Genomic DNA, 15,094 nt, shown 5'->3' with positions numbered 1-15,094 from the left:
GTGTTACAAATCCATTGTGTGAATCTTATAAATATAATGCTCTGAAAGACCATTGTTTGTGGCCTTTCCTTTTAACAATGGTAAATTACACAACATAAACACCAAAACCATTATTCTAAGCTGATAAATGATTGCTATTTAACAATGATTTTAGGGTGTTGTCTTAGCAATCTAATACAACAGTGTAGTTTACTAACTGTTGTTTGATTCCATAGGAGGACACAAAGAAGACAACAGTTTTTAAACTGATAGGTAACTATTGTTTGTTCTGAAACTCACACAACAGTTATTTTTGCAAAACCAATTCACTATTGTTTTATTTTTTAGGACAACGGTCCGTCAACCGTTGTGTGATTGAAAATATGTTGTAGTATGTAGAAAAGGAAAAAATGAGTGAAGAGAAGCGCCTGAAAGTTAAAAAAGAGCATTGGTTAGGACAAACATTGAAATTTCAGTTTAGGGTTTCATAGATTTGTTTGCTTCTTGAAAATTTCTATGAAATTTGTTTTTTTGTAAAAATATACACATAATCAAAATTTGACCTCACTAAGCCAATGCAACTTTTTATCAGAATTAGGTTTTAATTTAATGAAATCATAAATTGTATTTGAATTTGATATAATAGTTTGTATTCCAATTTAAATCTAAATTCATTATTATCTTACTAAGTCATACAAAAACACTTAGGTCACATTTGGTTTGTGATCGAAACCCTAAATTAATTGACTATCATAAGAACTATTTCAAAACAAAAGAAATTAATAAATTTCAATCAAAAAGATTTTTATATTTGAGTTGATTTTTTTTTGAAATCTTGTTAAAAATACTATAGTTTGCCTTCCATAATAACAAAAATGATTCATAAATATTTTCTATTCTTATCCTTTATAGGGAAATATTTTTTAAAACTTAAAACATATTCTTGAATAGCATGAGGTGCATGATTAAAAAGGCTCATGACATCTCTCATTTAATTTTATAATTTGTGACATTCTTGACTTATCTCAAGCAACTACATGATTGTACAAGATTTACTATTTAACATAGTAGTTATATCAATTATTGTATGTTATTCTTTCTTACTTAATGCACTTTTACATATACTCCCACCATCCATTGATAACATTATGCTAATTATGCGAGGAAATATTTGAAATATGTTCAACAATTCAATTGCATGGAGGTATTTTTAAAACTATAACCATAGATGTGCTAACATGACTTTGAGCAAGAGCACTTATATTCAGAGAGTAGCTCACTGGTCAGTTAAGATAGAATGAGGGGACTTGGAGACATAAATATACCCATCTAATCAATTTTCAATCCTAACAAAAAATAAGCAATTAAAATTATTTATAAAAAAATAATTCAAGTTGTAATTCGATTCATAAAGAAAAGATCTTATGATACATATATGAAATATGGAAGGATATATTAAGGACTAGATTTCTTAAATCATAATATATTAAAAAACTATTATCATATATGTTATTATAAAAGATAAACAAAAAACATATATTTCATTTTATTATAGATGTCAAATAATTAATTAAGTAATTTTTATTTGAAATTTTTTAATTTTAATTAAACTATGCATAGGAAAATGGATCACAAGTTCTTTAGAAATAATAATTATTTAATAGTATTACAAAATAGCTAGCTATATCAATTTTAATATTTGTGTTACACATGTTCTTTTAAATACATAGAAAAGCACAACCAACCATTAGAACAGCAGAAAAGTTGGTTGGATTGGCATTCTCACCCCGGCTTTGCACACATTTTTTGTTTGCCCTTGAGACCTTTTCTTTCCAATCCTAGGACTGAGATTTGTAGTTTGATACCTCCTTTGACAATTCTAATATACTATTCCTCCTACTTTTGTAAAATTTTGTGTTTTTGTTGTTTATCAACTCATTTGCTGCTACATATTGTGCATCAAATAGGTTAATGTATGTAAATTGTACACTTTAAGTTTAGTAACTAAAAATTGGCTAACTTGACTTATGTTCTAACATTAAAATTTATTTTTAAAACTAATAATTAGAAATAGCTATGCTTTAATGCTCTAGGTGATCATCTAAAAATAGTTACAATTTTTTCTTTTTTCTTCTTGCTAGTTAATGTTGGAATTATTTTTAATCTAAACTTATTTGGTTTGTCTATTTTGTTTTGGTCCTTGGATAAATCTACGTGTCTGTAGTTTTGATAGTGCAGCAGACTTGGTCTCAGGTAGTTGCAGTGTTTTAGGAGTCTAGTTCAATAAGCTGGAGATTATCATGGTCACGTACTCCTGTTTGTACTCCTGTTCTTTAGGATCTCAGTTAGCTGTAGTCTTTATTATGTAATCTTTCCTTTCCAGAATGTAATCCCAACAGTACCAAGTTTCTTTATTTTTCTGCAATCAAAGTAGTATAACTTTCTCAGTATTTAATCATATAACTAACATCTGGTATCAGAGCTTCAAACACACACCTGGGAGACACACTCGAGTTGACACTCAGATGGAGTTAAGCAAGAACAAGGAGGGTTCTTTTGGGCTGAGTTATCCAATGCTTACAAAGACCAACTATACTACTTGGGCCATGAAAATGAAGGTGTTTATGCAGGCACATGGGGTGTGGGATGTAATAGAGCCAAAGGATCCTAAAGGTTATGTAGAGGACAAGATAGACAAGCGTGCTTTGGCCGTTATTTACCAAGGACTACCAGATGATATGTTGCTGACAATTGCTGAGAGAAAGACGTCCAAGGAGGCGTGGGGGGCAATCAAAACACTGTGCCTGGGTGCAGATAAAGTCAAGAAGGCGAAGGCGCAAACTCTTAAATCAGAGTTTGAGTCACTAAAAATGAAGGACTCGGAACAGCTGGACGACTTCTGTATGAAATTAAATGGCTTGGTTACAAAGATCAGGTCACTGGGGGAGAAAATCACAGAAGAATATGTGGTAAAGAAACTGTTACGTGCTGTCCCAACCAAGTTTCTGCAGATTGCCTCTGCAATCGAGCAATTTGGAAACTTGGAAGTCATGACTGTAGAAAAAGTCATCGGGTCTCTGAAAGCACACGAAGAATGCTTGCAGGGACCAACTGAGTACAACGAGGGACAACAACTTTTGCTGACTGAAGAATAGTGGCATAAAAGGGATAATGGTGACGGGAAACTGCTTCTTACAAGAGAAGAATGGTTGAAGAAATCTGGTAAAGTGGGCACGTCTAGTGGATGAGATTATCGTACTAAAGACAACCGCATTGTTCGTGACAGAAGCCAGGTTAAATGCTTTAACTGTGGTGGCTATGGCCATTTCGCAGCCGATTGTCAAAGGCCAAGAAGATTTAGACAGCAGAAAGGTGAAATGAATCTGACACAAGTGAATGACGATGAGCCTGCATTGTTGATGGTTACATGTGATAGTAATGCAGATGATTTAATTCTTTTTACTGAGGGCAACGGTGTAAGTAGTGCCAAAGGAATTGAAGAAAATACGTGGTACCTCGATAATGGAGCGAGTAACCACATGACAGGGCGTCGAGATAAATTTGAAAAACTGGACAGAACAGTAAAAGGGAAAGGGGTCGATCAGAATTGTTTGTAAAAATGGAGACACCAGAATCCTAAATGGAGTGTATTTTATTCCCACACTTCGAAGCAATATAATCAGCTTAGGACAACTATCCGAGGAGGGAAATAGAGTCGTGATGAATGGAGAAAGCTTATGAGTCTACGATAGCTGTGGAAGACTGCTTATTCAAGTCAAGAGGTCAAGTAACCGACTTTATAAAATTCAAATTGAAGATACACAAGAACGGTGCTTGCTGTCAAAAGGCGAGGAACATGCATGGTTGTGGCACCAGCGTCTCGGGCATGTAAACTTCAAAGCTATGCATCTAATGTCAACAAAGAACATGGCTCGTGGAATGCCTTACATCAATCAACCGAAAGAATTGTGCAATGGCTGTCTCTTGACAAAACAAAACCGTAAGCCTTTCCCATCTCAGACAAATTACTTTGCTCATAATAGTTTAGAACTGATACATTTAGACCTCTGTGGACCAATAACTCCTCATACACCAGCTGGAAATCGTTATTTTATGTTGTTGGTAGATGATCATACACGCATGATGTGGGTATATATGCTTAAAACCAAAGATGAAGCCTTGCCCGTTTTTAAAAAATTTAAATTGTTAGTCGAGAATGGTAAAAATCATAAAATTCAGACTTTGAGGACGGATCGGGGTGGTGAATTTTGCTCCAAAGAATTTCAATCCTTTTGTGAGGAACATGGCACAACAAGACATTATACGGCACCCTACACACCTCAACAAAATGGTGTCGTAGAGCGCCGCAACCGTACTGTAGTTGCCATGGCAAGGAGTCTGTTAAAGGAGAGAAACGTTCCATCAAAGTACTGGGGGGAAGCTGTTCAACATGCTGTCTACATTCTGAATAAAATGCCCACTCGAATAATGTCAAATATCAGTCCCCATAAAGCTTGGTATGGCCGGAAACCAAGTGTTCACTCTCTGAAAATCTTTGGTTGTACTACATACATGAATATACCAGCTGTACACACGAAAAAGTTAGATGACAGAAGTAAATTAGTTGTGCATTTTGGCCGAGAACCAGGGACAAAAGCGTATAGATTATACGACCCTATTTCTGGAAGCATACACGTTAGTAGGGATGTAACTTTCGATGAAGCTAAAGGTTGGCAGTGGGGAACAGAAAACAACCTTGAGTCTGGTACTCCTGGACAATTTTATTTGGACGAAGTGTTTACAGCTGCACGAGATGATCATATACCAGCCACACCAGCATCTCCAAACACGCCAGTATCATCAACACAGTCTGAGTCTACAGCCTTAATGTCAAGCCCGTCCCAATCTGGTTCGTCTACACCACAAACTCACACACAGAGTAGTGTTCAAACTGGAAATGCAGACACGGAAAACTTCAGCATTTCTGGTGACAACAGTGAACAGCCCAGGTATTTTCGATCTCTTGCAGACATTTATAATAACACGACTGATATTGAACTCGCAGATGAGTTATTGCTTATGGGCATCGATGAGCCTGTCTGTTTCGAGCAAGCAGTCAAATATGAGGTCTGGACAGCTGCAATGAACAAAGAAATCGAGCAAATAGAGAAAAACCACACTTGGGAACTGGTGACTTTGCCTAAGGGTCATAAAGCAATCGACTTAAAATGAATTTTTAAGTTGACGAAGGATCAACATGGAGAAGTAACAAAACACAAGGCCCGTCTAGTTGCAAAAGGATATGTACAACGTCATGGTATAGACTACGAAGAAGTATTTGCTCCAGTAACGAGGTTGGAAACTGTGCGTTTACTTTTGGCTCTAGCATCTAAAAACGATTGGGAGGTTCATCACCTAGGCGTCAAATTTGCGTTTCTCAATGGATTCATTCAAGAGGAAGTGTACGTCTCTCAACCAAAGGGCTATGTTAAAAAGGGTCAAGAACACAAAGTTTATAAGTTACTAAAAGCTTTGTATGGCCTTCGTCAAGCCCCGAGGGCCTGGTATTCTCGTCTTAATCAGCACTTACTAAAACTTGGTTTTACAAAATGCCCCTATGAGTATGCTGTTTATACTAAGAGAGATGGTACAGAAAGTTTAATTATAGGCGTTTATGTTGATGATCTGCTTGTCACAGGTACTAGTTTATCAGCCATTGCCAAATTCAAGGGGGAGATGAATCGTGAATTTGACATGTCTGATCTTGGAAGAATGACTTACTATCTGGGTTTGGAAGTAACATAACACACATGATACATTGAGGTGTGTTAGTCATCATATGCTCAGAAAGTCTTGGACAAGCAGGTCTGGCAGACTGCAATTCTGCCAGATTTCCAATGGAGCACAAGCTGACTCTCCATGCCGATCATTAGGGAAAACCTGTAGTAACTACTCTCTATAAAAGCATGGTTGGTGGGTTGAGATACCTGGTACACACGCGTCCTGATATTGCTTACGCTGTGGGCATAGTAAGCCGCTATATGGAAAGGCCTACTGAACTTCATCTAAATGCCGTAAAAAGGATATGTCATTACGTGAAAGGAACCCTACACTACGGTTTGGTCTACAAACATGGACAAGGAAACTACATTTTATCTGGATTCTCGGAAAGCGATCTAGCAGGTAGCACATGTGATAGGAAGAGCACTGAAGGAATGGCCTTTTATCTTGACGAGAACTTGATTACCTGGGTATCTCAGAAACAACGGTGTGTAGCCCTGTCTTCATGCAAAGCAGAGTTTATGGCAGCAACAGCTGCTGCGTGTCAAGCTATCTGGCTTTAGCATGTTCTCAGCTGTGTTATGTATGTCAAACCAGGACCAGTCATATTGTATATTGATAACAGGTCGACAATCGATTTAGCACGCAATCCGGTTTTCCATGGGAGAAGTAAACATATCGACTTGAGGTATCATTTTATTAGAGACTGTATTGAGCAGGGTCTGATTATTATAAAACATATTAACACCAGTGAACAGCGCGCATATATTCTTACTAAAGCACTGGCAACAACAAAGTTCGAAAAGATGAGGAACTTGTTGGGAGTTAAAAATCTCGAGGATGTTTAGATTAAGGGGGAGTATGTTGGAATTATTTTTAATCTAAACTTATTTGGTTTGTCTATTTTGTTTTGGTCCTTGAATAAATCTACGTGTCTGTAGTTTTGATAGTGCAGCAGACTTGGTCTCAGGTAGTTGCAGTGTTTTAGGAGTCTAGTTCAATAAGCTGGAGATTATCATGGTCACGTACTCCTGTTTGTACTCCTGTTCTTTAGGATCTCAGTTAGCTGTAGTCTTTATTATGTAAAGATTGATAAGTTTGTCATTTGATTCCAGTTTAGCTGCTGCAAGATTGATAAGATCAATGCTATCCACTTCTGGTGGCTTAGTGAAAGCAATTGCTGGCACAATTACTTTGCTGACTTGAATGTTGAGCAGTTTCTCCCCCTCACTTGATGAGCCTTTCTCCCCCTTTTTGTTAGCATCAAGTTGTTGAGAAGAAGGGAGTTGTGCAGCCACCAACTGTTGGAATAAAGCAGTCTGAGCTTCCTAATTTGCAAGTATGTTGGCCACTGACTTCTCCACATAAGATAACCTAGAGTTCATGGCCTCAACCGTTCTGTTTAGATCAGCTTATTTCCTTAGCTTTTGAGCTATCTCAGTCATGGTGGTTCCTGGAAATCTGGCATCCAACCTTGCCACAAAATCTTGTTTGACTTCAGAAATTTCTTGCTTGATTGCATCCACATCCTGACTGTGTTGGAGACTTGAATTTTATGCAGCTGTAGAGCTTCCAGATGCGCTTTGAGTAAACTTTTAGTGCTGGCACTTGTGGATGCCTGAATTGCTGTTTGGGTGTCATAAATCAGCTTGAATAAGGTGGATTGGAGATATGGATGGGAATCTTCGTACTTTCATACTTACTTCTATACATCTTGACTTTTGCAAATTAACAGTTAATTTGACCGCTCTGATATCACTTGTTGCCCACTAAAGTAATTGTTTAAGGGGGGTTGGATATAATTACTAAACAAATCGATGTATTATGAAAGTAAAGTAAGAACAGATGAATCAAATAACAGTTTATATTGATCTTTAATAAACCGTTACAAAACTCTCTCAAGAACAATATTCTTAAGAGCTTCTAGGTTATGCGAATACTCGAGTTAAGCACTTATCACTCTTGTGATAACCTATTCTATGTTTATATAATACACAACTACAATCAATCCTCTATCAATTACAATATATGTTACAGTATAACTCTAACACTTTCTATACATATCTAAATCAACTACGATCCTATAAACCAACACCTTCTGATTTATCTCGCAGTCCTGACTTTTCATCCAAGTCATTCTCAACAGATAGCCTGATCAACGGATAAATGCTCTAGCTTCAACGGACAATCATTTGTATATATCAACGGATGACTGAAGATTAGCAACGGATGATAATGAAGCTTCCAATAGATAATCATATCACAACAGTTGATCATATCCTAATTATTTAGACAGATCCTGATTCTCGACTTAGCCAATTCTCAATAGACATTCTAGGGAATGTACTAGTCCCATACTTAATACACTCCGAAGGACAGCCTGCTATAATACCAAATGAAGCAGCCCGTACTTCCGGACTATTAATTTTAAATACAAAAACTTAAATAAAATATATTCTTATTCGATAATACAAGATATTACAAAGGTCAAAACAACGGTTAAACTCAATAACCAAAATCATAAAAACAGAGACGCGGCTCCACAAATCTGATATTAATTGTCTAAACAGATAATCCACATAGTTCTCATTCCTTATTCTTAACATGCTCCGAATTCTGAACCTGAAATATTAAAAGAGATGAGCTATAAAGCTCAGCAAGTACAAGTTGACTGACTATTTAACTGAAAAATAATGGGTGTTTTTTATAAAATGATTTTTCTTAAAATAATAATTATTTTGTAAAATATTTTCTAAAGTAAATCCAACCCAAAGTTTTATATTTTAAAATTCAAAATTTTAAACAGAATAAAGCAGATTATATAACATATTAGAACAGAGTAAAACAGAACGAAATGATAATTCTTATAAACACCACAGTCTTGATCCTTGGCCACACTTTGCCGACATCTTATTCTTATTCTTATTCTTTATAACACACTTTTCCAGTGGTCGGCATCTAAAGTTCAATAATTACGCGCCCTTAATAGATATCTAAGACTAGTTCCAGAACTATAACGTAATTTACGAACGGGTTCGAAACGTAGAGTCTGGGATTCGAAAGATTCTCGCATCTTATTTCTTATATAGTTCGAAATGAAATTCTTATATCTTATACGAAATCAAAAATTGATATAAAATTTCTTTCTGAAAATTAAAAGTAAGTCAAAAGTACACATTCTTCATAAAAATTTCCTTCGTAGTCCATGTACCATATTTTTCTTTGCTAAATCTTTTAGGCCGCCATGATGTAGGTAACCAAAACGGAGATGCCAGAGGGATGCCTTGTCTTCTATATTGACTCGCAAATATTTTTCTCGTATGCTTCTCAAGTTCAGTTGTATATGCCATTTCTTTCCATTTCAACTCGAGCAACCAAACACCCTTGCTTGTCATTCAAGTGTAATAGACAGTCTTTTAAAAGAATCGAGTAACCTTTCTCTGTGAGTTGCCCTATACTCAAAATGTTGGTCTTGATGTCTGGTATGTAATAAACATCTTGGATAGACCCTATTAAGCCATCCTTTTGTTGGTAACAGACCGTACCTCGGCCTTTTACCTCCATCTTTGATGCATCCCCAAATGACACATGTCCAGCTTCAATCTTTTGCATTTCTTTGATCAGGTACTCATGACCACACATATGATTGCTTGCCCCTGAGTCAAGATACCACAGAGAGTCATTATTGCTACTGCCTTTATTTTGAGCCATTAAGAGAATATCTCCATTCGTTTCATCTTTCAAGGCTAGGTTGGTTGTTTCTTTCACTCGTTTAACGAATTTACATTCTTTTGCAAAATGCCCCACTTTCGAGTATGATCAGTTAACTTTTCACCATTTCGGTTAAGTTGGTTCACCACAGGCTGTACACTTGTGATATAGTCAGATACACATTCTGACTCCTTCATCTTCATGCTCTCCAATTCGCCAAGAAGAGTTTGGAGACGCACCTGCTTGACTCGGTCGGCTCCTTTAAACACTTTTTCTAAAATGTCCCACGCTTCTTTTTAAGTAGTTGCACCGACAATCTTCTCAAAGCCCGACTCGTCAACGGCTCGAAATAACGTGTATAGTGCCATCTTATCCTTTGATCGCGTCTCTTTCAATGCCTTATTTTGTGCCACCGAATAACCTGTTGTATTTGCTGGTTCTTCGAAACCTTCTTCGACCACCTCCCATGCATCTTGAGAACCGAGAAAAACTTTCATTTAAATGCTCCATTTCTCGTAGTTCCCCTTTGTTAGTCGAGGCACCGGTATTTGACCCATCACATTCGTCATCGGCTCTGATACCAATTTGATAAAATACAGAGGCAAGATTCCTTTGTTTCACTTGTAAAACCAATCAACTATTATTTCTCTTGTATATTTTTTCAGTGAAAGGAACAATCTACTTATAGACTTTAAAGAAAAATAGCTCCTGACCTTTCATCTATAGAATAAACTCCTGGCCTTTCATTTTCTTTATTAACTTCTAAATTTAACAAACCCACTTAAGAATAACATTTAAAGTTTATTCAACAAGTAAGGTGTGTTATATATATTTGTGATGTCATGTCTAATAATGATTTGTGTTTAGTTTTCAGATCTTGAATAACAGGACAAATCAGGACTTAACTGGAAATCAGTACTTATACTAAAGTTAGAACTTAAGATATCAGAACTTAAGTTATCAGAACTTAAGATATCAGAAGATATTTATCAGGAGATAATATCAGGACTTAAGAAGACTTTCAGATAAGGAAGGCGGCTGATTGAAAGGAAAGAAGATCAAGACTAAAACAAGAAGAGATATGCATAGAGAAGAATTCTATGAAGAATAGAATACTTGGAGGAAAAGATAACTAATTGATATATTTTAGGATGCAGACTTATATTCGATATCAATTAGAAGATTATCTTGTAACTGTGTGTCTATATAAACACAACATAGGGTTTACACTATATGTGTTATCTTAATCGAGAATATTATTCATTGTAACCCTAGCAGCTCTCGTGATATTTGTTCATCACTGAGAGAGAACGGTTCCATTGTAATACTGTTTTATTAATAAGATTATTCTTTGTTTCATACTTGTATTCTTAATTCGATTTGATTATACTATACACTGTATTCAACCCCCTTCTACAGTGTGTGTGACCTAACAAGGTGTGATCCAGGACTATATTTGTTTCCATTCTATAACATACAGGATATTCAATGGGTCGGGGTCCTTATTTTGATGGGGAATTTCTTATTTTAAACACTTTGAGAAAGAAGGATCCAACTCATTTGCTGCTGTTCGAGGAATTCAAATCTATGATCTTTCGATGTAGTATTGATGTATGATCTTTCTCTATATTTTTGAATTATTTTGCATGAAATTGGATTATAATTTAATTAATATTTATGTTATATTGCAGGAGAATAGATTATTTTACAAGAGAAGAATTGGATTTAAAAGCATAATTAACACATTGCGCAGTGTCTACTATTTTGACTATTACGGGAGTTCCGGATGTCGGAATGAGACAATTATTAGAAAGATTATATCAAGACCTTTAATACAAGTATGGTCTAAGATTTTATTGGTATGCCAATGTGCACGTAAAATTGCCAGAAGCAGCCATCTTGAATTTACTACTTTGGACTCTTACTCTTTTAAGGAGACTCATTTATTACCTAATGGTTGAGTAGGTTGGTTTGTTCTTCAGAAATTGAAATATAGAGTGTCACGTGAAGAGGGGTCAATATATTTCAACTCTAATGCACAACAGAATGAAAATGTTGATTTTGAAATTTGTCTTGTATTTGTCCCTCTACTTTTGAAGAAAATATTTTAGTAATTGAAAGTTCTTGGGCCAATGATAAAATTTATAATTTAGTTGATCCATCTCTCATGTGTGATGTATAAGAAAATGTGGTTATAGTAGAATGAGACTTTGACGTGGTAGCTCTATAAAATTTGTTTTACACATGTTCTTACAAATGCATAATAACGCAGTGGCTGGTGAGAGCTCAAATTTTTTTTAGGTTGGGCACCCTTCATAACCTTAATCCATTGTCTCTCTAACAGAGAAAAAGCAGCAACCTCCTAGTCTTCACAAGAGAAAAGTGGTGTCTTCGCATTCTCACCTGGACGTCGCAAAACATCTCTTCTTCCTTGTGGGCCTTTTCTCTCCAATATTGGGACTGAGATTTGTAGTTTTCTACCTCCTTTTTCAATGTTATATTTCTCCTCCTATTTTTGTCACTTTCGTTAAATTATGTGTTTTTGTTGTTTATCACCTCATTTGCTGCTATTTATTTAGAAATGCATCAAATTATGTAATATGCAGTTTAAGTTTAGTAACTAGAAATTGGGTAACTTGAGTTCTACTCTAACATTAAAATTAATTTTTTTAAATCTAGTAATTTAGAAATAGCTATATGTGTTGGAATCAAACTGATGCGATATGAATCAGAGTAATGATAATCGTTTGAAAATGCAACTGGGATTACTTGATATAAACTGAAAGCATTACAGGGATAATAAAGAAAGCAACTAACGTCTATGACACCTAAAAACCATGCTACACTCCTGATTTATCTACATGAACTCCTAACTGACTATTACTACTTTAACATGTACACGTTGATTTATTCAAATCAATATTAAACAAAACAAACAAATAAAACATGTTTAGAATTAAACCCAACATGCTCCCCCTTAATCTAAACATGTTCTAGATTCTGAACTCCTAGTAAACTCCTCATCTGTTCAAATTTTGTTACGGGCAAGGCCTTGGTTAAAATATCTGCTCGTTGCTTGCTAGTTCTGAGGTGCTTGATTAGATCAAACCCTGCTCAACATAATCTCTTATGAAGTGATAACGCACATCAATGTGCTTACTCCTACCATGGAAGACTGGATTTTTGGCAAGGTCTATAGCAGATTTATTATCGATATAAAGAACAACTGGACCGGCCTTAACATCCATGACCCGACTTAGCACTCTCTGAAGCCATATTCCTTGACACGCTGCAGTGGTAGCAGCCATAAACTCTGCTTCACATGATGACAAGGCAACACATCATTGCTTCTGCGAGACCCATGTAATCAAGCTTTCGTCGAGATAAAAAGCCACGCCACCTGTATTTTTTTGATCCTCAACACTTCCAGCAAGATCAATGTCAGAGAAACCATATAGTAGATAGTTGCCACGACCTTTTGTGTATACCAAACCATAGTGTAAAGTACCCTTCAAGTAGCGACAAATCCGTTTGATGGCGTTCAAGTGCATAACAATGGGCCTTTACATATATCGACTAACTATACCCATAGAATAAGCGATATCAGGTCGAGTATAAACCAAATAACGTAATCCTCCCACTATACTTTTGTACTGAGTCGAGTTTACATCTTCTCCATTCTTGTCAGCATCGATTTGCAGCTTTAATTCCATAAGATACTTGACTGAATTGCATTCACTTAAGCCAGCCTTTTGTAAAACTTTCTTTGCATATGTCATTTGCTTGATCTGAATGCAGCCACTTGCTTGTTCAACCTCCAAACCCAGATAGTACGAAAGCTTTCCAAGATCAGTCATGTCAAATTCATGTCTCATCTCCCCTTTGAATTTGACAATGGCTGAAATAGTAGTCCCTGTAATGATTAGGTCATCAACGTAAACTCCCACAATTAAGAAATCATTTGCAGCCTTACGAGTATAGACGACATGTTCGTAAGGACATTTGATAAATCCTAGATGAAGCAAGCATTTATTTAATTGAGAATACCATACTCGAGGGACTTGACATAAGCCATATAGTGCTTTTAAAATTTTGTAGACCTTCGCTTCGTGCCCTGGTTTGACATAACCTTTTGGTTGAGAAACGTAGACCTCTTCGTCAAGTACTCCATTGAAAAATGCCGATTTAACATCGAGGTGATGAACCTCCCATTCTTTTTTGGCAGCAAGGGCTAAGATAAGACGGACTATTTTGAGGGGAGTGACAGGAACAAAGACCTCAGTGTAGTCAATACCGGGCTGTTGAGTGTATCCTTTCGCCACAAGGCGAGATTTATGCTTAATGACAGCGCCAGATGTATCCCGTTTTAACTTGAAAACCCACTTAAGGTCAATGGCTTTGTGACCACGTGGTAAGTCCATGAGTTGCCAAGTGTGATTCTTTTCGATAGTGGCAATCTCGATATCCATAGCTGCTCTCCAGGCCTCATCTTTAAGGGCTTGATCGAATGTAACAGGTTCATTGATCCTAGATAAAAGTAACTCTTCTTCGAGCTCAACCACATCAGTTGTGTCATAGATGTCCGTGAGGAGCCTGAAATGCTGTGGTTCACAATCACTGGTAGTAGAACTCGATGCAGGGTTAGGAGTGACTGACTGAGGAGTGACTGACTGAGCTGAGAATGGAAGTGGCGTTTCTGGCGTATCCCTGGTCATCTCGGGGTCAGATTCAACATTAAACTCAGGAATGTCAAGTGTGATGGTTGGAGAGACTTCTTTCACTGGAGAACTCTTTTCTGTCCAGTCCCAACCTTTTGTTTCATCAAACACGACATCTCAGGAGATATAAATATGACCTGTGTTTGGATCGTATAGGCGATAAGCCTTTATACCCGCTGCTCGTCCAAAATGCACCAATAATTGACTTCTATCATCAAGCTTACGAGTGAAAACAGAGGGTACATATAATAGACAACCAAATACTTTCAAGTCAGCAACACTCGGTTTTTGATCAAACCACACTTCATGAAGAGTAACATGTGACAGAGCACGGGTGGGTAATTTGTTAAGAATGTAAACAGCATGTGTGACTGCCTCTCCCCAGAATTGGGCTGGTACACTTCATTCTTTCAACAAGCTCTGTGTCATGGCTGCCACAGTACGATTACGACATTTTACAACACCATTTTGTTGTGGTGTGTAGGGAGCTGTATAGTGTCTGAGTATGCCTGAGTCAACATAAAATTTTTCAAAATCTCGAGAGCAAAATTCCTCTCCACGGTCAGTTCGAAAAACCTGCACAGTTTTCTTGCCATTCTCGACTAAACGTTTAAACCTTTTAAAACAATCAAGGGCTTCATCCTTAGTTTTCAACAAATAGACCCACATCATACGACTAAAATCATCAACTAAAAGCATGAAATACTTATTACCAGCAGGGGTGGGTGGTGAAATTGGACCACAAAGGTCACCATGTATCAGTTCTAATACATGTTTAGCAACAAAATTTGAATGAGGGAAAGGCTTACGCTGCTGTTTCGATAAAAGGCATCCACTGTATAATTCTTTTGGCTGGCAGATTGAAGGGAAATCGTATGCCATATTGTTTTGTGCCATCAGTTGCA

At 36.6% G+C, this 15,094-nt stretch overlaps 1 protein-coding gene across 1 annotated transcript; it reads left to right on the top strand.

Annotated features, from left to right (window-relative positions):
• Window positions 1-5,945: 5,945 nt before the first annotated feature.
• Window positions 5,946-6,323, top strand: LOC141692037 (secreted RxLR effector protein 161-like). Its single transcript, XM_074496781.1, has one exon. The coding sequence runs from the start codon at window positions 5,946-5,948 to the stop codon at window positions 6,321-6,323; it is 378 nt and encodes a 125-aa protein (XP_074352882.1).
• Window positions 6,324-15,094: the final 8,771 nt, after the last annotated feature.

The sequence above is a fragment of the Apium graveolens genome, chromosome 10, assembly GCF_009905375.1.
Source record: "Apium graveolens cultivar Ventura chromosome 10, ASM990537v1, whole genome shotgun sequence".
In the NCBI taxonomy this organism is placed as follows: Eukaryota; Viridiplantae; Streptophyta; class Magnoliopsida; order Apiales; family Apiaceae; genus Apium; species Apium graveolens.
Note: the sequence above shows the minus strand (reverse complement) of the source record. Positions and strands in the feature narration are given on the sequence as shown.